The sequence below is a fragment of the Geotrypetes seraphini genome, chromosome 1 (assembly GCF_902459505.1).
Source record: "Geotrypetes seraphini chromosome 1, aGeoSer1.1, whole genome shotgun sequence".
NCBI classification, from domain to species: Eukaryota; Metazoa; Chordata; class Amphibia; order Gymnophiona; family Dermophiidae; genus Geotrypetes; species Geotrypetes seraphini.
Genome location: NC_047084.1, coordinates 381691508 through 381717519, shown reverse-complemented (window position 1 = coordinate 381717519; position 26012 = coordinate 381691508). Strand labels below are relative to the sequence as shown.

The 26012-nt window shown below is 42.4% G+C and overlaps 1 protein-coding gene across 1 annotated transcript in view; it reads right to left on the bottom strand.

Annotated features, from left to right (window-relative positions):
- Nucleotides 1-3317: 3317 nt before the first annotated feature.
- DUSP4 (dual specificity phosphatase 4) overlaps nt 3318-26012 on the bottom strand; it is a 31142-nt gene continuing 8447 nt past the window's right edge. The window contains exons 2-4 of the mRNA XM_033915979.1: nt 22918-23057; nt 16094-16313; nt 3318-5120 (exon numbers count right to left, since the gene is read on the bottom strand). Coding sequence (XP_033771870.1) covers nt 4747-5120; nt 16094-16313; nt 22918-23057 — 734 coding nt within the window. The 3' untranslated portion in view covers nt 3318-4746. The remainder of the gene's footprint in view (nt 5121-16093; nt 16314-22917; nt 23058-26012) is intronic.

The following is a 26012-nucleotide window of genomic DNA, read 5'->3' as shown; positions in this document are numbered from 1 at the left end:
CACCGCAGCACCCCCACCCCTTGATCACGATTGGACAGGAGGGAGCCCAAGCCCTCCTGCCCGGCGGCATCCTCACCCACCGATCACGATCGGGCAGGAGGGATCCCAAGCCCTCCTGCCCAGGCGAACCTCCCCCACTCCCACTAAGATATGGACAGTAGGGATCCCAGGCCCTCCTGCCCTCGACGCAACCCCTCCAACTGCCCCCCACTCACCCCCAATCTGCCCCTCGCCGACCCGTGAACCCAATCCCCCTCCCCGTACCTTAAAAATCGTTGGTCGGACAGACGGGTGCCAAGCCCGTCTGTCCGACAGGCCAGCCATCCCCGGAATGGCTGGTCTTAGGACCTGATTGGCACAGGTGGCTCAAACCCCGCGCAAAGGTGGGGTCTGAGGTGCCTGGGCCAACCGGAATCGGCCCAGTAGCCTTAGGACCCTCCTGTGGGCGGGGCCTTAGGCACATAGGGGGTTCAGGGGGGCGGTCGTGGGAGGGGGGTTGCGTCGAGGGCAGGAGGGCCTGGGATCCCTCCTGCCCGTATCTTAGTGGGAGTAGGGGGAGGTTTGCCTGGGTAGGAGGGCTTGGGATCCCTCCTGCCCGATCGTGATGGGTGGGTGGGGGTGCCGCCGGGCAGGAGGGCTTGGGCTCCCTCCTGTCTGATCGTGATCGGTGGATGGGGGTGCCACGGAGCAAGAGGGCTTGGGCTCCCTTTTGCCCTGATCGAGTTGGGGGAAGGTGGGTGCTGCCGGGGTAATAGGGCTTAGGCTCCCTCTTGCCCCAATCGTTGTTGGTGGGACCAGGAGGGCTTGGGCTCTCTCCTGGCCCGATCGGATCGGGTGGAGTGGTGGATCGCTGCAGGAGAGATGGGTCGTCTCTCCTGCCGCTTTAGCGATCCCAAATGCTGCGTTTGGCGGCACTTGGTGGTATCGCTATTGCGGCAAGGGAGATGAGGCATCTCTCCTGCCCCGATGGTTGCGGTGGGGGGTGGGTGGCGTGGATGGTGGCAGTGGGGGTTGCCGGGCCGCTGAGCTTCACATCAGCCGCGATCAGCTCAGCAGCCCCTTTTCGGCACTTATACCTGTTTTGACTTGGTCTATGTCAAAACGTATAAGTGCCGACTAGGCAACCTGCCTAAAGTTTTGGTTATACCTGTTGTACGCCTAGGTGTAGGTCGGCCCATCTCCCGCCCACCCCCCATCCTTTCCCCGCCTCTAAAAACGCCTCTTTTCTCTCTGTGCATTTAGAGGCAGGGGAAAGGCCTAAGCTGGTTTTAGATATGTCTAAAACCAGCTTTGATTATGGGTACTTGGACGATCAGGTTTTTTGATCGTCCAAGTACCCATTTAGGCCACGTTTTAGACGTTTTTTGTTTTTTTTTTTTATTATGAGCCCCAAAGTATATATTCATCATAATTCATCTTCTCTTTTTATAAGATTGAATGTTAGTTACTAACCTGTCCTGAAGAGTAAAGACAGTATAATTCTAGAGATGTTTATACGCATCTTGTATCAGAACTTTTTTTAAATTAAGCATTAAGGTGAACATACCAAAACAAGTCCTCAAAATACCATGGGATACACTCAGGCATCCTGTTTTGGAATTGGTGCATGCTTGGGGTATGTTTGGGAGTAGAGACTGGGCACAGCTATGCTAACTGGTTTTGTGTGGGCACTTCTGCATGCAAACTGATTAGTGCAGAATTAACACATGAGCCTATAAAACAAGCGCAGTTAAGGATTCACGCACTCATGGCAAAATTAGCACTTGGCCATTGTCAGAAAATAGAAAAATTTGCCTTTTACCAGCAACACTAAAAGTGGCCTCAGTGAGCAGGAAAGACCCGCATTGGGGTTACTGCAGGCCATTTTTTAGTGCTGCTTGGTAGAAGGGCTCCTGTATTTAACTTACTGGTAATTTTAGGGAAACTTTCAAAGCCATTTACCCAAGTGAACTAGCGGTCTGAAAACTGACCATTCTTCATTCAAAGTATACACCAGTGTCTTTCAGATGTGCAGTTCTAGTCGGACTATTTGAAGTGTTGCTGGAGGCATATTTAGATCATGAGAGGAAACTAAAGCATGTACAGTGGTACCTCGGTTTACGAGTGCACCGGTTTGCAAGTGTTTTGCAAAACGAGCAAAACATTTGCAAAATCGGCACCTCGCAAACCGAGCTTGCCTCAATGTACGAGCGCCTTCTCCCGCAATCCGACACCCCCCCCCCCAAACACATCACTTACCCCTCATCTGGCACCCGGTACCAATGCACAGGACATGCCGGTGCCCGAAGATCTGTCCTCCTGTTCGCTGGGTCTTGAGCATCTGCGCATGTTCAAGGCCTTAGTTCCTGCTCTCTCCGAGATTCTTGAGATCTCCGCAGATGCTCAAGGCCCAGCGAACAGGAGGACAGATCTTCGGGCACCAGCATGTCCTGTGCGTTGGTGCTGGTGCCGGGTGCCAGATGGGGGGTAAGTGATGTGTTTGGGTGGGTGATGGGTATGGGGAGGATGTCAGATCGCGGGGGGGGGGGGAGGGTGTGCCGGATCACAGAGGGGGTGTGGCAGATCATGCGTGGGGGGCTTCGTGAGTGGGGGGTAGCAATGCCGGTTCTCGAGGGGGGGGGTAGAGCAGTGCCACTGGCCTCGTGGGGGGGGGGGGAACGAATCAAGCGAGTTTCCCTTACTTTCTATGGGGAAACTCGCTTTGATATACGAGTAAATTTGGTTTACGAGCATGCTTCTGGAACGAATTATGCTCGTAAACCAAGGTACCACTGTAGTTTATATTTTCAAATTTACAAGTGCCATTTCCTATTGATGATGCACCTTCCCACAAAGCAAGTAAAAATTCTGCAGGTCCTTTCTATCCATTGAGACTATTTTCAAAAGGAAGTAAATACATACTAAAGTCTCCTAGATGAGCAGTTTAAAATTTCAAAGGGGCAGTTTTTAAAGGCAAAGCTTGTCATGCTTCAAAAATGGAAACAAGCCTGATTACAACACATATAGAGTTCAAAAACCAGCTAGAAGCCAACTGTGGGGTGGCTTTTACAATCAGAGCAAGGCCATAAAATTACCTAATGTCCATCCTACCATTCTCTCTGTAAGAAACTTCCCAACCCCTGTATGGTTCTATCTGATTTTAGATTGTAAGCTCTTCTGAGAAGGGACTATCTGTTGTATGTTAAATGTACAGCACTGCCTTCCAGTGCTACAGAAATGATAAAAAGTAGTATTTAAGACTATGAGACCACGGAACATAATTGTGTTTTGAGAAGAAAAGGCAGGAGTCCCTCATACTGCAGTATGCACGTCAACCATCCAATAAATATTTATTTTTATTACGGAGAAGAGGAAGGATAGCAAAACAGGAACAACAGTAAAACATTTAGGGATGTCACGATATTGCAACTCCAGTGCTCTGTAACACTACAGGAGGTGTGGAATAGCAAAATACCATGTTATCATGGAAGATTACAAAAACTTTGTGATGAGAAAAATGAAAATAATAAATAAGTTGCATGAATAAAAAGAATGCCAGTGTTCAGATTTTGCTCTTTGGTTAGAAACTTGGAGAGCAGAAACATCCATGCATAAATTCATTTCATTATGGCCTGTTTAGCATTAACCTCTCATTGCTACTTATACAGCGATTCCTAACCCAATCTATCTGGATTTTATGAGCTACATTCACACACAGAATACAATTGTTTTTGATTCTCATTTGCAAGCATATATCTCATTTGTTCTTGGACTTTCATGTCTGTGTAGGTTTGTGCTCAGACTTAACTTAAACACACTTTAATCATCATTGAACAGCTGCTATGAGTCTGTCTTTATTGCATTTACTTTGGAGGAAAACACATCTAGAATAAATAATAGTAATAAATAAAAACATCCTTCCTACGGACACTGTTCTGGTTTGCCAAAACACAAAAAATTGAGCCCAGGCACTTTGGGGAAATTTAGAATTTTTTTTTCTCCCAAACTGTTAGCGATCAGAACTTACATTTGGTAAAACTGTGTGAAACACTTCTAAAAATGTATGATTTAACAACCAGTCTTGCCTCTCAAGGCTACGTATAAAAAACAATGAGGTAAAAAATTTCTAGAAGGAAAACAAGTCCTGGGGAAAGAAAAAGTTTATTTCATTAAATTCTTCCACAGCTGCAAAGTCAGATCTTTATTGCTCATTTTAAAAGCAGGTTGCATGTATATTTGTTCAGTGATGATGACGCCAGCCATTTATCGTTGTTCATTTCAGTTTTTCCTGAATGGCTGCTACATGGCAGTTTTCTTTTGGCAAGTTTCTTTGTTTGCACTGCAAATATTTCTAGAGAACTTGGTGCTTTGTAAAAGACAACAGATTTGACAGTGTTGGAAACTGCCACCCTCCACATTAATTCACTGTGTCCTAATCAGCTCTGTGGCCTACTGAAATCCTCAATTTGGATTTCAAGATGTGCCAGTTCCAATGACCGTTTTAAATTACGTGGAAACCTGTTTACTTGTACTCAGCTGAAGCTACCAGCTACTTTCACACGTCATTTGATGGTAATGATTGTGTCAAATCAGAGATGCCAACCTATAGGTGAGAATCTGTGAACACCACTGCTGTACCATGGAGCCAGGCCTACACAAAAATGAGCTCTGAGCTGGAAGATTTTTCACTCACACTGTCCACAAACTGGAGGTAAAGGATTTATTATAGCCAAGAAACCCCAAGTGCATTTTCTTTTAGTGTAGTTCTCAGCAGCTGGAAGAGGTTGTGATAGGGCTGTGCAGGTAGGTGATGCTGCTTGGAGAAGCCACAGAGACAGGAAAGCTGAAGACAAAGGGTGTCGTAGGTGTAGAGGATTTGCTGTGTTCCCGCAGTGTGCCTGAAGGGCTGGCGGCCTCCACAGCACAGGAAGTGGTCAGGACCTGAGATTCAAACTGCAAAAGCTGGCCCATGAAGCTGAAATTGGGCGAGATGATGCTTCGGCGCTGCTTGACAAAGTCAAAGGCCTCCTCCAGCTTTACTCGTTTCTTCATCATTAGGTAGGCCAAACAGATTGTGGCGGAACGAGAAATACCAGCCTGGCAGTGCACAAGGACACGTCCATGGCAGTTCTTAATGGAATCTGTAAAAAAACAAGAAAAGGGGTTCATATAACAAAGGCAGGCAGGTGGATATGATTTCACAATTAATAGCCTACTTTACTAAGGGTTTGCTCTCATTCTGTGGCTATGGGGGAAGCTTAATAGACTAGAGCAGGGGTGTCAAACTCAATCATATTAAGGGGCCGAAATCCAAAACACAGGCTAAGTTGTGGGCCAGACCCCGCCCATCTCCACCCAATCTCTGCCCCAGACCCCGCCCCCATAATAGTGCTAATTGTATCACCATTTTTTCCATTCATTTTTCAGATATACACACACAATATAATCTTGTTAACAACACATAATGGTTAACCACATAATTAAACTACACAAAGCACACTGTATGCTTCTCAACATTCATACCTACCAGAACACAGATAACTCCATGCAAATACGGGACCACAAACTAAAAGTATTAATATATACAAACGAAGTCCAAAGATTCAAGACTGCATGCAGTACAACCCCAAGAAAAGGAAGAGGAGGGAGCTGGCCAGAAGATAACACTGGGGACATCACACCGGGGGCCACATAAAACGGTCAGGCGGGCCGGATTCACCCCGTGGGCCTTCAGTTTGACACCTGTGGACAAGAGCTTAGGATAGTGGTCTCCAATCTTTTTCATGGAAAGCAGGGGTGTCCAACCTGTGGCCCGAGTATTTTGTGCAGCCCTGGTTGAGGGTGATGCAGTGTTTTCCTCTGCTGCCCCCGGATGTTTACCATCTTGCTGGCTCTCTCCTCTGTCTTGTGCAGCCCTAGAAACATTTTTTTCGGCCAATGCGGCCCAGGGAAGCCAAAAGGTTGGATACCCCTGATGTAAAGGGCTGCAATGTGAATACAAGAAAGCTTTGAAGGTCACCAAGCTTCTACATACTACTAATTTTGTAAACCGCTTTGATTAGCTTGTTCAAATTGGGTATCAAATATTAAAAATTAATACTAATGTTATCTTTTTTAGTTCTAAAATTTTGACATTTTATAGAGTAACATACAATAAAGCAGGAGAAACATATTACACAAATTGCTCATAACACTATTAACACAAAGCTTAGGATATTAAAAGATGAAATCCTTGAAATGAGACTCTCCCCCCCCCACCCATCCCATTTGCAGAGGGTGAAAACCCAACATCCGTCCATATCTACATAAATACATCTCCATTCTTTCACTATAATTCAACTATTATCTGCAAACTCTTGTATGGGCACCCGTAATGATCTAAATTTGGCCCCTTTACCTTTCGTCAGCATTATGACCGCCTTATATTTCCCAACTAAATACACTGAATTCCACCAAAATTGGAAAGATAACAAGGCTGCTTTTTTCCAGGTTTTCAAAATGGTTTGGATTGCTACAGCAGAAAGTATAGCTACCAGTCTTTTATGAATATTAGTGATATCAACAGAAGCAAAAAGGTTAAAGATCACTCCAGCCTATGTTAAGAGAATATTTATATGTATTTATATGACTTCAGCATATATTTTAAAAACTCTCTTTATTCTGGATTGTCAATAGTAGCAAATTCCATAAATCAGACACCTGAGTAACACATTTAAGAGATTGTTTGCAGTTACTATAATCAAGTGGGCAACATTGAACTTAATATATACACGTCTCCCTCCGAATCCGCGGTTTCAGCATCTGCGAATTCGGTTATTCGTGATTTTTTTTTTTTTTTGGGGGGGGGGGGGGGGGGCGATTTTTTTTTTTTTTTTGCCTATTTTTAAGCCTTACCTGGTGGTCTAGCGGGTTTTCGGGGTAGGAGTGATCTTCCTACACTCCTGCCCCGTGCAGATCACTCATAGGAAATGGCTGCCATGAGCATGGAAGCTCACGGCAGCCATTTCCTATGAGTGATCTGTACGGGGCAGGAGCGTTGGAAGATCACTTCTGCCCTGAAAGCCCGCTAGACCACCAGGTAAGCTCCGGGATGCCCGGGGGAAGGCGGGAGGGAGGCGGGGGTGGGTCAGAGCTGGCTGAGAAGTTATTTGCGGTTTTTCACACTTCACGATCCGACTCTGCATCTAATCCCTGTGGATACGGAGGGGGAAGTGTACAGGATTTGAAGAGCTTTAGTTCCAAGGCACACTATCTGGAGACTTAGGGCTTGCCCCATCCGTCTTCAGCTTTCTAGTATGATGGGATGCACGATGGATAAAGGGGTTTAGCAAGAAAATTAAATCAAGCAGTAGGCCTCAGCACGCAACATATTAAAATGCATATTAAGCAGGCTAGTAGCTAATCCAAAGCCATGCAGAGAAGCTCAATGGCCTGTGTACTGAGGTTTGCAGCATGAGAAAGGGCGGGACCGCTGGAAGAGGAAGCAGCGCAGACGCAGGGTTCACAGAAGGGCCGGGACCGCCGGCAGAGGAAGCAGCAGGACAACGGTAGGGGCTTCTCCATGATGGGGGGGGTCAGGTGGCTGTGGGGGTGCGAGCGGTCCTTCGGGGTGGGGGTGCAAGCGGTCCTGCGGGGGGGGAGGGGGGGTGAATCGGACGTCGGGGGGGGGCATCAGGCTTTCAGGGTGGGGACAGGACTTCAAGGGGGAGAGGAGAGTCGGGGCGGGCGAAAGGAGAGTCGGGGCGGCCAGAGCAGAGTCGGGGCGGGTAAAAGGAGAGTCGGGGCGGGCGAAAGGAGAGTCGGGCGGCGACGGGAGAGTCGGGGCAGCATGCGCGGTATACGGGTGTGCGTGATATATAAAATTTTTTTTACATAAATTACAGTTTCCCGCGCGCTATACCCGTGTGCGCGTTTTACACGGGTGTGCGGTATATGAGTGAAAATACGATACAATACGTGTCTTGAACCAACTAGAAGTTTGCACAATAAACATCAGGCTACTTTAACAATAGTTCTTTCCTATCTGCGTGCAGACTCCTGTAGGTCAATTGTTGGCTCAATAAGCAGCTTCACACACCAATTGGCATTTAACACTTTGCTTTTAACATTTAAAGTAAAGCAGGATGCACCAGCATTTATAGATAAACTACTTGTCCCATACGTTCCTTTAAGGACACTTCGATCAAATCAACAAAATCTCTTTACTATACCGTCGGTTCGCCACATAACTTATGATACTATCCATAAATCTATTTTTTCTGCAACAGCTCCCACGGTATCAAATGCTCTCCCGTTGTATCTTTGTCATGAAACCTCTTTAGCCAAATTCAGAGCCTGTTTGAAAGCCTTTTTATTTAAAGATGCATATGATATGTTATTATAGGTTATTTTAAAATAATATCTAATTTTTCTTTTGCCCTTTGTTTTTTTTTCTATTATGAAAATGGAGTTCTTTCCTTTTTTCCCACCTTTTCTATTTTATCCTACCCAGTTTCTAATAAGTTTTTCCCATTGTTATTTATTTGTTGTTTGTTTTTTAATTGTAAACCACACAGACAACTGATGTGTGGTATATCGAGTCTAAAATAAACTTGAAACGTCAAGTATTCTTTAAGTATAAGCTATATAGTTGAGGGCACAAGACAGGCAAACTATTGATGAATTTATTTTGACTCACCAAAGGGAAAGAAGTAATCACTAGATTACAAGTTGTGGGCAAGAGTGGAGGACCATTGTGGAGTTTTACAAAAAGTTTTACTACCAAGATTCATCAGTGGAGGGGGGTCTGTGAGGTATGTGTTGAGGGACTGGAGATATCTAGACTTACTGGGGAAGAGATGGTTTTGTTGGATGTTTCAATTAGGGAAGATTAGAACAGCTTTTAAGGGATTGAAATTGGCCAAGATGCTTGCTTCCAGTGGCTATGGTGGTGAGGAGTTTTATGACACGTTTATAGATTTGGTATCCCCTATCTTGCTGAGGATGTTTCAGGAATATGTAGACGTGGACAACTAGGCAGATATCAAAACAGAGACCATGTCATGGTGATCCCAATGTTTTGGGTGGAGTCTTGTTATCCAATTTCTCTAATTAACCAATTAACTAATTAATCTTGACCTCCATCATGGCTGTCAGGCTTAATAAGGTTCTTCCAAAACTAGTCAATTTAGAAACCAGACGGTATTTGTGCTTAGCAGATATGCATCGGTAAATATTATATGAGCTATTTTGGCTCTTTTGTTTAAAGAGCACAGAATAGGAGGCCTTATTGAAAGACTACTAAACTGCAAAGAACATAGATGGATATTTGCTTTGAATACCTTAGCCCTGGAGAGCTTGAATGAAGATATGGAATGGATGACATTGGTGTGATGCGGTAAAAAAACAAAGCAGCCTAGTCAAGACAGAAAACCTGGACAAGAAATGCATCAATGCACTTCTAACAAAACAAGCTTTCACAAAGATTAACAACTCTGAACATAAAGTCAACTTCCAGTAACTTGCAGCAGACAACTTCACTTTCTTTAATATATTTCCCCATCTGAGCCCCACTTCCACGCCCTTTAACTTCTCTCTCAACTTGAAGAATGGTCTGGTATACAATTTAATGCTAAGAAATGCTTCAAAAACCCGAGGGAACGGTATCGTTTAGGGGTGAAGAACTTATGTGCATGACAGAAGAGTGGGGCTTGGGGTGTGATTGTATGTGATGATCTTAAGGTGGCCAAACAGGTTGAAAAGGTGACGGCAAAAGCTAGAAGGATGCTAGGGTGCATAGGGAGAGGTATGGCCAGTAGGAAAAAGGAAGTATTGATGCCTCTGTATAAGACTCTGGTGAGACCTTGTGACACGTATGTGAAACGTATGGTATGAAAGAATTATTAATATTGAGTGACACTGCCTAGGATCCATGATAGCTGTTACAGGGAAATGAGAACGAGCAAGGACTTTTCAGCACCTATTGAGCAGGTCCTCAGGCAGGCTAACACATAACATTCCACAAGCATTCAGTTAACTCAATCCACAAGGAAGGGGATGGGAAATTAGCTCATGAGGCAAACTAGGAGTTTCTCACACATACTGATTGGTAAACATCATCCCGGCATTCACTTAACTCAATCCACAAGGATAGGGGGATAAATACTGTTTCCCCTAGAAAGAAAAGAGAAGGACATTTCCACTACTGACAAGCTGTGTGATGATATTTTGTGAGTAAGCCTCCTGATCGTATGGAAAGTGACAGAATAATGATGTAATAACCGGTAACGTATTAATTCAAACTCTGTACTTAATCAATGATTATGGCTAGAAATATTGTATATATGTAATAAAATGGCTAGAAATATTGTATATAGGTAATAAAACTTAATATGTATACTATTTTGATTTCCTGGCATTCTGTCCAGTGCGGATAGTGACTGAAGGTATTTGGTAAGCCTTTTTAAATAGTAATACACTAATTGGCGTAGTCGGCAGGATTTCTCTAAAGAAAACCTGAGCGCTCTTGTGATACAGGAATGTTCAGGAAGAGAGAGAAATCCTCAAAAGAACCTACAGAGGTGCCCAGCTGGACCGAGGCACCGTATAATTTAATAGCACAAGAACTAGCCAATAATCATGGATTAGCAGAGTCATGGGAAAAGGTTCTGGGAAGTGCAGAACCAATTGATCTTGTACAAGTTTAGAAAAATGCCCCGATAAATTGGGTGATGTAGTTGCCCCGATAAATCAGGTGATGTAGTTGCTCTGGGTTCTGGGAAGGGCAGAACCACTTGATCTTGTACAAGCTTTAGAAAAATGCCCCGATAAATTGGGTGATGTAGTTGCCCCGATAAATCAGGTGATGTAGTTGCTCTGGGTTCTGGGAAGTGCAGAACCAATTGATCTTGTACAAGTTTAGAAAAATGCCCCGATAAATTGGGTGATGTAGTTGCCCCGATAAATCAGGTGATGTAGTTGCTCTGGGTTCTGGGAAGGGCAGAACCACTTGATCTTGTACAAGCTTTAGAAAAATGCCCCTATAAATTGGGTGATGTAGTTGCCCCGATAAATTAGGTGATGTAGTTGCTCTGGGTTCTGGGAAGGGCAGAACCACTTGATCTTGTACAAGCTTTAGAAAAATGCCCCGATAAATCAGGTGATGTAGTTTAGAAAAAATGCCTTGCTGCCACAAAATATAAGATGTTGGAGTAAAAGTTCCTTTGTTTGAAAGAGCGAACTGCAAAGGGAGGGATTTTCACCCCCACCTTTTTCCTCCTTCGATGATATCATGTGAGCTTGACGGCGGGCTTTTTTTTTGAGTTTCTCCTTTGTTTCCCCAGGCAGAGGGGAGGGGGAAGTGGGAGGAAAGAGGAAAAAGGAGAGAGACAGCATGGGGTCTGTCTGCAATTCTACGAATGTTGCAAAAACAGGGATCGATATTTAAAATATGCTTAAATATTAACAAATTATGGATTTAAATGTAGGAACTTGTAATGAAATTAATAATGTAAGCAAGGAACCAAAGGGTTTATGGATAAAACTTTACCAGCCTTATGTTATTTAGAGTTCCGATCAGCCAATATAAGGTACTTGAAGTTAATTGAAAGTTGTTTTGCTGTTCAGGAAACAAAGAAAGTTTATTTAAGTTTGAAAGAGTTTCTGCAAGGTAGATCTATGCTGTTAAGAACAATGGAGGTAATTAAGGAACTGTTTGCCTGATGTAGCCTGAATTTTTTTTTCTTCAGCACTGTTAGCAGGCTAGCCGCGGACTTTTCAGCAGTTCGATTGATACACAGACAAATTGTCTGAAATAAGGTTTCCGGTTTGTTTGGGGAACGTACCGAAACAAAATAAAAACCTGTGGACTCAATTTTGGAGATGCAGGATAAGGGAAAGAAGTCAGACTCTAAATTCAGCTTGAGGTACAGATAGAGCAAGATAGTAAATTACATGAGTTTGACATATTGACATACAAACTAAGAAAGGGCAGTTGGATTTATTAATTGACCATATGAAAAAGAAGGGAAGGGAAATAAATCCAACAAAAATACAAGGACCGGCAACGTCGGTAAAATTTTTAGGAATTCAGTGGAATAGAGGATATTAGGGAAATCACAGAGAAAGCAAAACGAAAAATATTAGATTTTCCCACTCCAAAGAATATAACTAGTAAAAAATATGAGTTTATGTGGGGAGAAGAACAGCAGGTTGCTTTTGAAAATGCTAAACAAGCCATACAGACCACTGTAGATTTGTGGCCCATGAGAGAGCTGGAAATCATAAAGCCAGTATATGCTCATGAATCCCCAGTGAAATGGGGAGTGAGATATTTTTTTTTCTGACTCCTGGTCGGTCGCTAATGGTCTTGCTACATGGTTAATGGGGTGGAAGTCCCATAATTGGTTAACTGTGGGGTAAAGAATTGTGGCAAGACATAGAAAAAATTGTACAGGAGACAATAGTGTCAGTATTTCATGTAGATGCACATATGCCTGTTGATTCAATGGAACGATTGTTTAATTCCCAAGCAGATGCCGCAGCTACCATTTCTGTAACAACTACTAATGAAATTCCTAAGGTGGAAGAATGGTTGGAAGGTACAGCCATTTGGACACATCAGAAAAGTGGACATCTTGGAGAAAAAGCTACTTACAGGTGGGCTCAGGAATGAGAGATTCCTTTGACATAGATGTGATCAAACATGTGATCGGAAAATGTCCGGTGTGTCAACATATCAAGAACGGGAAGTACCACATAAGGTAATGGGGCACGGGGCGATTTGCCAGCCCAGATTTGGCAAATGGGTTTCATAGGACCGTTACCCGAAAGTCATAAATGTAAATATATGTGTACTGCTGTAGATTATTATTAGCATTCCCTTGTGCTTCTGCATCACAATGGAGCACTCTAAGGACTTTAGACATGATTATTCAGTATTATGGTATGCCCTTACAAATACAAACTGATAATGGATCACATTTTATGGGAGGGCAGATAAAAGAATATGCTAAGGAAAATAATATTGAATAGGTATATCACATGCCCTATTATCCCCAGGCAGCGGGATTAATTGAAGATGAATGGACTTTTGAAAGAGGCCCTTAAAAAACTAACTACAGATGACAAATATGGGCAGTGGAGGGATAATGTAACCCCCAATTTGACGATTGGGAAACTGTCCATAGCCAAAATCTGGATTAGCAATCCTAAAGGACCTCCGGAACCAGCGGAGGTGATTGCAATCGGGAAAGATAAGGCTCTCCTTGTAATGAAACCGGGAGTGGAAAAATGGGAATATGTCCCTCAGGAGAAATGTTATTTGAGAGAGTAATAATGTTTTCTGAAACTTGCAGATATACGTGTGCCTTGGAATCCTTGGAATATGGTATGGGGTAAGAGGCGCTGCCCCCGGGCGACGTGTTACAATTAAAGAAGGGGTCGTTACGTCATGGAGATGGAAGCATTCTTCAATGAATCGAAAGCAAGATAACTTCACTTGCAGCGCTAACTCCCGATGTATCATTGCAAATGTGACAACAAGAGACCATACATGGAATACAGAAATTAAAAGCAATGAACACACTAGAAATGAGCAGATATGGAGGACCGTGTTTAATAAACAATTTCAAGACAATGTAATGATACTCATGTGTAAATATGTAGTGTTACCCCTCATACTAGGGGAACCTCAGAAGCAATTTTTCTGGGCACCTAAATTTAATTTTTAACATTTTGTGACTCCACATTGCAAGGGCGAATTTGTAAATTACAATCAATAATATATGATGTGTGTGAATGGACTATATTATTGAAATAGCACCACGCGTAATATGTGTGGTGACTAATGAGCCAATAATACCAAAAAATGATAGTACCCTTTGCAGGATGCTTACACAATATGTCAACACTTCTTTGGCAGAATCAAACTTATGTTTGAACACCTAATATAGGATTTAGAACAAATGTATTCTGGGAGAACAACTTTTCCGTTCCAAATTGGGATTTAAAGTTGGGAAAGTTAAAACTAGGATAAATCAGTCCATAAGGAATTTGAACAAAAGCATCACTAGATTAGTAATTATACTAACCATAATAGTACTTGTTCTGTCCTTGTGGAATTGTTATGTGGTTTATGGACTATGCTGTAAACCAACTCGGACCACGATGGTATCCTATGGCAGTATCACTCAATAAGGACCGAATGTGACACGTATGTGAAACGTATGGTATGAAAGAATTATTATTATTGAGTGACACTGCCTAGGATCCATGATAGCTGTTACAGGGAAATGAGAACGAGCAAGGACTTTTCAGCACCTATTGAGCAGGTCCTCAGGCAGGCTAACACATAACATTCCACAAGCATTCAGTTAACTCAATCCACAAGGAAGGGGATGGGAAATTAGCTCATGAGGCAAACTAGGAGTTTCTCACACATACTGATTGGTAAACATCATCCCGGCATTCACTTAACTCAATCCACAAGGATAGGGGGATAAATACTGTTTCCCCTAGAAAGAAAAGAGAAGGACATTTCCACTACTGACAAGCTGTGTGATGATATTTTGTGAGTAAGCCTCCTGATCGTATGGAAAGTGACAGAATAATGATGTAATAACCGGTAACGTATTAATTCAAACTCTGTACTTAATCAATGATTATGGCTAGAAATATTGTATATAGGTAATAAAACTTAATATGTATACTATTTTGATTTCCTGGCATTCTGTCCAGTGCGGATAGTGACTGAAGGTATTTGGTAAGCCTTTTTAAATAGTAATACAGACCTCATTTAGGATATATAAGTCAGTTCAGAGGAAGGCTACTAAAATGGTGCATGGACAGACTTAAAGTTCTCAATATGTATACTTTGGAGGAAAGGTGGGAGGGGGGAGATATGATAAGAGATGGTTAAATACCTACATGGCATAAATGTGCATGAGTTGAGTCTTTCATTTGAAAGGAAGCTCTGGAATGAGAGGGCATAGGCTGAAGTTAAGAGGTGATAGGCTCAGGAGTAATCTAATGAAATAATTTTTTACAGAGAGGGTGGTGGATGTATGGAACGGTCTCCTGGAGGAAGTGCTGGAGACAGAGACTGACTATCTGAATTCAAGAAGGCATAGAATAGGCCTGTGGGATCTCTTAGAGAGAAGAAGAGATAATGGTTACTGCATATGGGCAGACTGAATGGGCAATTTGGCCTTTATCTGCCATCATGTTTCTATGTTTCTAACTGTCAAAACCATTCCAACAGACTCATGGAGATCTGGACTCTTATAATCTCCACACATCCCATGGAGGCAACTGAAATTAATTTTTAACTGCTTCCCCTCCCTTCCTTACACCTGACTTCCCAATTCATTGAATCACAGATTTTCAACCTTTTTCATCTCAAGTCACACTTAAGTGGCACTAAATTTATTAAGGCACACGCCTGTACATAGTCCAGAAATTTAACCTTCTACCCCACCCCCACAGATGGGCCAGTTTTTACCTGCTCTTCTCCCCCTTCCCTCACAAATAGTCCAGCATTGTTTCCTCCTGCCTCCTCTCCAGCTAGCAACCAGACATCTCCCCTTATCTCTCCCCATGTTTAAAGTTTTCTTTGTCGCTAGCAGTTGGCGGCAGCAAGCAGAGATTCATATAGCCTGCTTACGTCAACCCAGAGACTTCTCTCTGATGTAACTTCCTGCTTCCACATAGGTGGGAAGTGTCCACCTCGGCGAGGGAGAATTAGAAGGCCTTGAGCATGTGCAGCTGCGTGCCAGTGCCAGACGAGGGGTAAGTTTCAAGTTGTTCACGCCGGGGGGACGGGACTTTGCGAGCGGGGGGGAGAAGCAGCGCTGCTGGCCTCGAGGGTGGGGGGTGGGAACATATCAAGCGAGTTTCCATTATTTCCTAATATGAGTATTTTGGTTTACGAGCATGCTTCTGGAACGAATTATGCTCGTAAACCAAGGTTCCACTGTATAAGCAATTCTTTTGATTTACTGTATATTTGGAACACAATGTACCGTCGCTTACCTACTTTATAGCAGGTGCACAAGACAGCTAACGTCTGACATACTCATTACAGTTCTCCAACATGTCTGCTCTATTTCACTCCTGCATCGTTCTGCCACAAACGTACCTATGTATTCTATCGCTTCCATGAACCAGGAGCTGATGTCAGCCTTGTGATTATCTTCTACTGGAATGCACTTGTACTGGTAGTGCCCTTCAAAGTGATTTGGACAGTCTGGCGAGACGTTCAAGAGGGCTGTAATCCGCAGCATGTCCAACATGTCTCTCCTAGCAGCATGATACGCACTGCCCAGGAAGAGGAAAGGAAGGATTTCCACAGGGCCAGCCTGTTCCAGAGAGAAAATAGAAACTCCAGTTAGCATTAAAGGTTGAATAAACAAACAGAGACTTGATGCATTATTAATAATCATTATTCTTTCTGTCCAGGGCATAAAAAGGAAGAAATGATCCAGTTCCACTTTACAGCATTCATTTTTTTTCTTTGAAAGAAGTAAGCATGTCTGTGATACTTTTAAAAAACTCAAGAAGATTTAGTTATAGGACCATGCATTTATGTGAATGAAATGAATATGTTCGGAGCAGAGGATGTAGGGAAGTCTATGAGTATATGTTGTATTGTTATTATTTATTTTGTGTTGTTTTGTAAACTGCCTAGACTTTAGACGGTATACAGGCAGTCCCCGAGTTACAGAAGCTTGACTTCAGTATGACTCATACTTAAGAACGCATTTGCGTCTTTATTTGATTTCACTGAGTGCACATCTCCCTCATCATTCGCAGGGGATACGGGCAGAGCCGGACCGCGAATGCCGAAAAACCGTGATTATCCAGCTCTGACCCACCTCCCTGCCGCCTTCCCTGGTGGTCTAGAGGGCTTTCGGGGCAGGAGCGATCTTCCTATGCTCCTGCCCCATGCAGATCGCCATCAGGAAATGGCTGTAGGGAGTTCCCGTCGTAGTCTTGAGGTTTTTTGATTTTTCCCCTCCCCAGAAAAAATTGCGATTATATGAAACCGCGAATGGGGAGGGGGAAGTGTAGTATTTCCAGTGGCATAGACAGTTCTCCTGCAGCAGATTCAGGAAGGATGCAAGGCCACATTAAGAACAGTGTGTGGTTGTGCATGCTGTACCTTAGAGGGAACACGAGTAGGGACAATTGGCCCTTTTGTCAACTGGCAGCAGAGGTAAGCAGCAAGAATATTAAAATCTACAAGTTCTGACTTACATACAAATTAGACTTAAGAACAGCTTTAAAATCGTAACTCGTTTTTAATCCAAGGGACTGCCTATATAAATTATTTTAATAAATAAATCAAGTTTCAAGTTTATTATGGGACTTGATAAATCGCTTAATCGGATATTCTAAGCGATTTACATTTAAAATTTACAATGTAAAATCAAAGAACAATAACAATGCAATACATAATAATACATACAATTTAAATAATGGCTAAAATATTCTAAATTTAAACAATGTTAAACACTAGGAAAGGAGGGATGAAATATAATTTTAAAGTAAAGAAGAAACATTAAGGGCAAATACAAAAAGGATATAGTTAAAACATGTTCAACCAAATAAATAATTCATGAAATATAAAATTATGTAGAAAAGGCATCTTTAAAAAGGAAAGTTTTTAACTCAGTTTTAAATTTTCCAAGGTCTTTCTCCTCCCGTAAAGTTCCATGTTTGAGGTGCCGTACAAGAAAAAATGAGTTGTCTTCTTGTATTAATAATTTTTAAGGATGGGATCGTTAGCAGATTTTGTTCGCTAGAACGTAAAATTCTCTTTGCAGAATATGGAATCAGTAATCTATATAAAAAAGCAGGGGTCTTATTAATCAAAGTTTTAAAGATAATTACACATAACTTATAAGTGATTCTGTAATTAACAGGAAGCCAATGAGCCTCTTTGAGAAGTGGTGTTACATGATCAAATTTTTTGGAATTATTTATTAATTTTATTGCTGTGTTCTGTATAATTTGTAATCGTTTTATTTCATATTGTGCAACCATTCACAGAAAATTTCAATATATCAAATATTTCACAGAAATATAAAGCATGATTTAAAATATAAAAATATTTAGACTTCTCAGATGTTGCTTTGTGCCACTAAATATTTGTGTATTCTTCCCAACTGGCCTGATATTCAAAGGAGTTATGCTCTTAAATTGGCCTCTTTGAAAATTTATGCGAACCACGTCTGAATGCATACATTTTCATTCAATATGTCACAAATACAGGATGTCCAGGGCGGTACTTGGAGAGATTCCCCCAGGAAAGAAACTTGGAAGTACTGGTAGACAAGTCGATGAAGCCGTCCACGCAATGCGCAGCGGCGGTGAAAAGAGCAAACAGAATGCTAGGAATGATTAAGAAAGGGATCACGAACAGATCGGAGAAGGTTATTATGCCACTGTACCGGGCCATGGTACGCCCTTCACCTGGAATACTGCGTCCAGCACTGGTCGCCGTACATAAAGAAGGACATGGTACTACTCAAAAGGGTCCAGAGAAGAGCGACTAAAATGGTTAAGGGGCTGGAGGAGTTGCCGTACAGCGAGAGATGAGAAACTGGGGAGAAAGAGGGGACATGATCGAAACATTCAAGATACTGAAGGGAATAGACTTAGTAGATAAAGACAGATTGTTCACCCTCTCCAAGGTAGGGAGGACGAGAGGGCACTCTCTAAAGTTAAAAGGGGATAGATTCCGTACAAACGTAAGGAAGTTCTTCTTCACCCAGAGAGTGGTGAAAAACTGGAACGCTCTTCCGGAGGCTGTCGTAGGGGAAAACATCCTCCAGAGATTCAAGACAAAGTTAGACAAGTTCCTGCTGAACCGGAACGTACGCAGGTAAGGCTAGATTCAGTTAGGGCACTGGTCTTTGACCTAAGGGCCGCTGCGGGAGCGGACTGCTGGGCACGATGGACCACTGGTCTGACCTTAACTAGTGGTTTCCAAACCTGGTCCTGGAGACACCCCAGCCAGTCAGGTTTTCAGGATATCCACAATGAATATTCATGGGAGAGATCTTGATGCATTTCCTCTTCTGCATGCAAATTTCACTCATGAATATTCATTGTGGATATCTTGAAAACCTGACTGGCTGGGGTGCCCCCAGGACCAGGTTTGGGAAGTTTCCAAGTTTATTCAGTTTTTGATATACCGTCTATCAAGATATACCTAGACGGTTTACAAACCACTGCAGCAAGTTCTTACATTTCGGAGCATAAAAGGCAGCTGGCAACAAGGACATATTTAGGACAGGGAAAAGGAGTTAAGAGTTTAGAACTGATTTTTAAGACTGGGCTTACAAATCTAGGCAAAAGAAGGGCAGGCTTAAAATTATGAATACTGTACTCCCCCGAACCTGTGAATTTCATAAAACCGCAAATACGGTTTTTAGGCAGTATTTTCTGAATATTGGGCACAAGACATTTAATACTTCACATATAAATTCCAGAAACTCTTGGATCTGAAATAAAAATGGCAATAGTGCCATTCACCGACCAAATATCACCTTTCTGAGGATGCTTTTAAATCCTGGCCCTTTCTCTCTAATACATTCTCTAGAGTCTATTGTGTGTCGTGTACATTTGTCTTGACAAGATTATAAGGCCTTAGAAATCATAAGTGGTAGGTAGCAGTTGCTCTGGTAGGAAAGCAACTTAAAAAATATATATAAAAAAAGGATTCCTGTCACCTTGCTTATTTCCTGTTTACGAAAACAAGACAAGCTCCTCACCTCTGTACACAGAAAGATATGAGAAAAGAGTAGTTTCTGTTGTGGATAGGAATGCATTTCAAAAGAAGCAAAGTGCAACATACCACAAGCTTTCAGAACAAAACCCCTGCCCACAATTTAGAACCAATAGATTGAGTCTGTTCTCATGTTCAGTGTGCCTGTTTGAACTGACTTTTACTCCATTTTGCAGCTCAGCAGAATGCAAGTCATGTTTGAAACCCTGAACTTCAAGGCAACTGCTCACTGCAGCATTCACCTCTCCCTGAAAGAAATATTTTGCCCAGTACTTCTCCAGTCTCGGCTGTACACATTTCCACTACTTTTGCTTCTTTTCAAGACAAGCCACTAAGAAAAATTTCCACATTGCAAATATTTTCTAAAAGTTTACTATTTCACTAGCGCCCATCTAAATGCATTTAGTTTTCCCCTGTAATTTCTTTATTATTGTCCACAATGGAAAATTAGTACACAACTGCATCCCAAAGCACTTTCTTTCATGCTGGGCCTTCTACTACAGGGTTTCTCAACCTGCGGTATGTGTACCCTAGGAGGTACGCGGGCTGCCCCCCCCCACTCCATTTAATTACCCACCACTCCGCAACTCCGGGAAGGGCCAGTGAGTGCAGCGATTACACGCCGCTGGCCCACAAGCCTTCCTCCCAACATCAATTCTGATGTTAGAGAGAAGGTCTGACATCAGGGGGAAGGCTTGTGGGCCAGAAGCGTGCAATCGCTGCACGCGCCTGGCCCTTCCCGGATTTGCAGCAGCAGCAGCAGGTAATTAAATGGAGCGGGTGGGGGGCAGCGCTGGACTGGGTGGGAAGAGGAATCTGCCACAGGTCAGCTTGGGGGTAGGTAGGCTTCGGGTGAGGGAGGAAGGAGGTGGGACAAAAGCTGGAAGGCAGTGAGGGGGACATAGGAGGGGGGGACATAGGAGGGAGGGAATAGAAAGGGACAATTGTTGGGCCTGAGTGTGTGAGTGAGAGGGAAAGAGATGATGCAAATGGGGAAAGGAAGAGGAAAATTGGACATAAAGAGGAGTGAGGTAGAGATGCATGGGGAATAGAAGGATGAGAGAGATGTTGGTTGAGGAATGGAATGAGGTCTGGAGGAGGGAGGGAGAGAGAGATTATAAATAAATAAATATTGGATGAATAGTCAGAAGAAGTGCAACCAGAGACTCATGAAATCATCAGACAACAAAGTTAGGAAAAATAATTTTATTTATATCTGTTGTCTATATTTTGAACTATATTTGTCTATTTTTCTATAGTTGTTACTGAGGTGACATTGCATATTTTAAAGTCATCTGCCTTGACATCTTTGAAAACCCCCCAAATATAAATGATAATTAACATTTTCTCTGCGTACAGTGTGCTTCGTGTTTTTTTAATTTTGTGGTTACCAATATGTATTAATAAGATTATATTGTGTGTATATGAAAAATGGATGGAAGAAATTGCATTACAACTAGAATTATTATTATGGGGGTGGAGTCAGGGGCGGAGTTTGGGCAGGTCTGGGGTGGAGTTTGGGCAGGGGTACTCGGTTGGTATTTGTTAGGCCTAGGGGGTACTTGGCTTGAAAAGGTTGAGAAACACTATTCTACTACACAAACTGCCTTTATTACACAGGCAGTCCCTGGATTACAAACGTCTGAATTACAAATGGGGTCCTGCTTCTCCCTCTCATGTCCCAACGCGCCCCTCTATGTTCCTCCCTCCATTCTGTGTCCCAAATTTGTGCCTCCCTCCAATGGGTGTTTACCTTCTTCTGGCCAGCTCTTTCCTTTCAACCGCACTCGTTTCTCTTCACAATGCTGCGGGTAGTGGCTCCTACACGCAGCCCATAACTGACCCACAAGCATTCCCTCTGACATAATCCCACATCAGAAGGAAGGCTTCTGGGTCAGCAGCAGACTACGTGTAGGACCTGCTGCCCATGGCTTTGTGAAGAGAAGAAAGATCCAAGTTACATACAAATTCAACTTAAGAATGGTTTTAAAAAATGGAACTCATTCTTAACCCGGGGACTGCTTGTAACTTTCGTGCAGCACTCCATGAAAGACAATCACAACCAGGAAGCAAGAAAAGGGTATACGACAGTTTTTCAGTCCACTTAGAAGGCCTCACAAACAGCATTAAAAATAAATAGGCACAGGTAACCCAGTGGTGCTGGAAAAGAGATTCTAGAACAGTGCTTCCCAAACTGTGAGTCATGACCCCAAATGGGGTCACATTATTAACTGATGGGATTGCAGCAGTGCTCTAATTGTCTCTGGACTTCTACTGTGACCTATGCCCGGTAGTGGCAGTCAGGATGGCTGTATTAATGAAAATTTACAGGCCCTGGGCCTTCCCTCCTACGTATGCTTCCTCTTATGACTGGAATCCTATTCGCAGTCCTGGGGTTCTGTGAGCGAACAATGACGCATAAAAAACAAAGTCCTTTGCTAACTACTGCTACCACCATCACTGCTGTGGATATAAGTTGGAAGAAAAGAGTGAATGAGAGAGGAAGGAGAGGATAATGGACATTATTTGTCATTTTGCTTTCATCATTCAAATTTTTAAGAATTAAAATGTGATCATTCTGGATAAAAGTTTGAGGAGCACTGCTTTAGAGAAAAGGGGTAAAATCACAAGGAATACTTATTTAGTGGACACAGCACAGAAACTATTCAGTTAAGGATGTGCATTCAGTTGTCCCTAAGATTGAAATGTTTTGCCTTGTACTGAAAACTCATGGTACGACATCTGGATTGTGTGGAACTATATGGTATTTGGCTGTTGTATATTTGCTACCTGGTTTTGTTCTATATGGCTTATTGGAAAAACTAAATAAATAAATTAAAAAAAGGATGTGCATTCAGTGTGTCAATGTGCCTCAAAAAATTTACTGTACACTAAATTGATTTAATGTGTGTTGAGTTGATTAGGGTGCATTAATAAAACTTTATTAAAATATATGAAAAGAACCACATAAAAAAAGTTTCGTCCTATACACATCGCTAGTATCAGAAGTCAAGAGGAGCAAAGGAAATCATTAATGAAGGAAAAACGAAGCTAGGCAGGAGAATGAATATTGTCTACAGTAAAGCATAAAGGCAGCAAAGTAATCATTATACTTTTGCTCTTCACTAATAATCTGCCACGGGGATTAACAGATACTGTGAAGGGTTTACCTGGTCATGCAGAGGAGTCCCACAGGAACTACAGCCAATTTCCACAGGCTCCACCACAACTGGTGAGGAAATGCTAGTGCTCAGGGATTTGGTTTTTGCACAGAACTCTGGATACTCGGAATAAAACCTCTCGTAACCTCCTGTAATTGAAAAAGAAAGATTCAGAAGACTTGCTACCTAGAGTAGAATTATCTGCAAAGCCATTCATTTCAGAAAGGTCTTTACACAAAGCTGTTCAAAAAGGTTGAAAACAGGCCCAGTTCTATGGTTAAAATGCCACAGGAGCAGCAAAAATCGCTGAAGAATTCCATGGAGCAGAGGTGCCAATGGAAAAAGGATAAACCTTACTGCCTTTCTGAATTCTAAGATGTCAAGCTTGTACTGATGACAGTGTATTATTGTAACCTTCTCTTTCTTTACATGTTACCTTGGGCCTCAGTTGTGGAATTGAAATAAAATTTTATCCCCATGAACAGATCTTAATTATCGTATATTATCTCTGATAGAAGTGAAGGGGTTTTTTTCTCCTTCGTTAATAAACAAATGGGAAAATGCATGCTTGAAGCAGTGCACAATGGTACATTTTTCACTGGCACAACAGGAGAACAATGGTCTGGATGACTACTCCAATATTCAAAGTGATATGGGATGGGAAACGGGGCAACAGAATCATCAACTCCTGCTGTTCCTCCAAACCCTCAAATGCCAAACATGCAGCACAGACACTGGCTTGAATAAAGTGCATGGCTACACAAACACACATGGAAAAACTCAAAACATGGATATGCTCTTTCCACAAAAAAAAAAAAAAAAGAAGATGCAGTACCACAGCATTTGTGCAGTGTGGACCATGAGAAGGGCCAAAATCCATTTGGCATGCTAAACAAAGACCTGGCAAGGTGGTAACCTACACGGAGTGGCAGTTACAACCCAAATTACTTTACCCAGGGATGGGAATGAGGGCCACAATCCAGCTGGGTTTTCAGGATTTCCACAATGAATATGCAAGAGATCTATTTGCATACAGTGGAGGTAGTGCTTCAAATAGATCTCATGCATATTCATTAGAGAAATCCTGAAAACCCAACTGGATTGCAGCCCTTGTTCCCCACCCCTGGCCAGGCCACTTTGGTCTTTATCAGCCATCATTTACTTTTTGCTAAGAACAGATGATCTGATTTCTGATAAACTGTTCATGGCATTTCTCATCCTCTAGTTCAGTTGTTTCCTAAGTCATTTTGACCACAGCCCCAATTTAGCGTGTGAAACACTCATGCAATCCCAGTTCTGCCTCCTTCATGTCCACGCCTCAATCCTTGCTGACTGAGGTGGTCAGCTCACAAGGCTGCTACAAGCCCCAGGGCAGGATTAAATCATAAGCAAACTAGGCACATGCCTAGGGTGCAAATGTTTAGCACAGAGGCACCCTAAGGGTTCAGAATAACCTTGGATATTTGTTCATCTCTGTTCATCTCAGTTCATCTCTGCCTCATGTTAGCATTTCTTACAGCTCTTTACCATATTCAAATCGTAATATATGGAATTGCACTTTTGAAACTGCCTTCACTTCTTATCTCTCCTCTTAAATCAGCCACACAGAAAAGCAGCGCAGGTACAAATACTGTATGCATACACACATGTACCAACACCAGGGCATTTTTGAGGGAGAACTCAGGGGCATAGCAGCCAACTTTTCAAAATAATTGACAGGTGCAAAACTCGGCACAAATTACCAAGTCCATCTAAAGGAAGTTAAAGCAGGATGGGTTGTCAAAGTAACTGCATAACTGGTTATGTGGTATTTAAATGAATAGCATAGCAGGTGGTGCCACACAGGAGGACCTGTGGGTAAAAAAATGCTATGAGTAGCACTGTGAATCTCATCAGATCTTTTCCTCTCAAACCCCAGCTCATCACCACAAATCCTACTCCCGGCCCATCTATGCCACACTCACACTAGGCCTTCAGTCCACAGTGGCCCATCTATACAACCCATATTAACATAAGAGCTGCCATAATGGGACAGACTGAAGGTCCATTGAGCCTAGTATCCTGGTCCAATAGTGGCCAATTCAGGTCACAAGTACCTGGCAAGATCCCAAGGAGTGAAACCGATTTTATGCTGCTTATCCTAGGAATAAACAATGCATTTCCCCAAGCCATTTCAACAACAGCTTATGGACTTTTGTTTTAGAAATTATACAAATTATGCTAAGCTAACCGATTTCACCACATTGTACAGCAGCAGGTTGAATACAAATCAATGGGGGAGGGGAAGTTTCTTAAATTAAAAATAAAAATCTGATTCTTTTTAAATAAAATGCTTTTTTGAGGAAAATTCTTTCTAAAGATAGTCTTCTATTTAAGATACATTACAGTTCAAAAATGATTTGTCATGAAATAAGGATTAGTTTTTAATTATGTAGCATAAGGCTGTATACTCATGCAATGTTTAAATTTTTTTGTAAGTCTTGATGGGTGAAGTAATGCCTACAATGATCCCATTGTATGTGCTTGTCTAACTCTGATAACAAATAATAACTTGTGAACAAAAATTCAAATGTCTAGTATGCAGTTTGCCACAGACTTTGCACTACTAGGAACAAACAAACAAAAGAAACGATGAAATGAGAAAAAGGAGTGACCTTAAATGGTCCAGACCTGAATTCAATAGACAATCTGAGGCCAGACCGGAAGACTGTAAATGATGGCAGATAAAAACAAGTATAGCCCAGAAAGGCTTCTAGACCCACAAAGCCAGATATGGCGAAAACTCCCACAGGCTCACCACAAACATCAAGGTCATGCAAAGGTTAACGCAAAGATTCAAGATTCCTTGTCCTTCCCCTCAATAAGCTCACCGAAAAAAAGATTTTAATTTCAAGCTTCATACATTTGGAATAAACTTCCTACATCACCTCATACTTCTACTTCCGGAAAACACGACATATTTCTTTTTCTTATAAGATAACTCTTGCCATCACATCTATCAGTATTGATCTTTCTCGCCTCATACTGTAATGATGTACCAAGTCTTTTGTTAGCCTCAGTGAAAAACTACGGGATGTAAGACACTGCAAGTTGCCCCCCCCCCA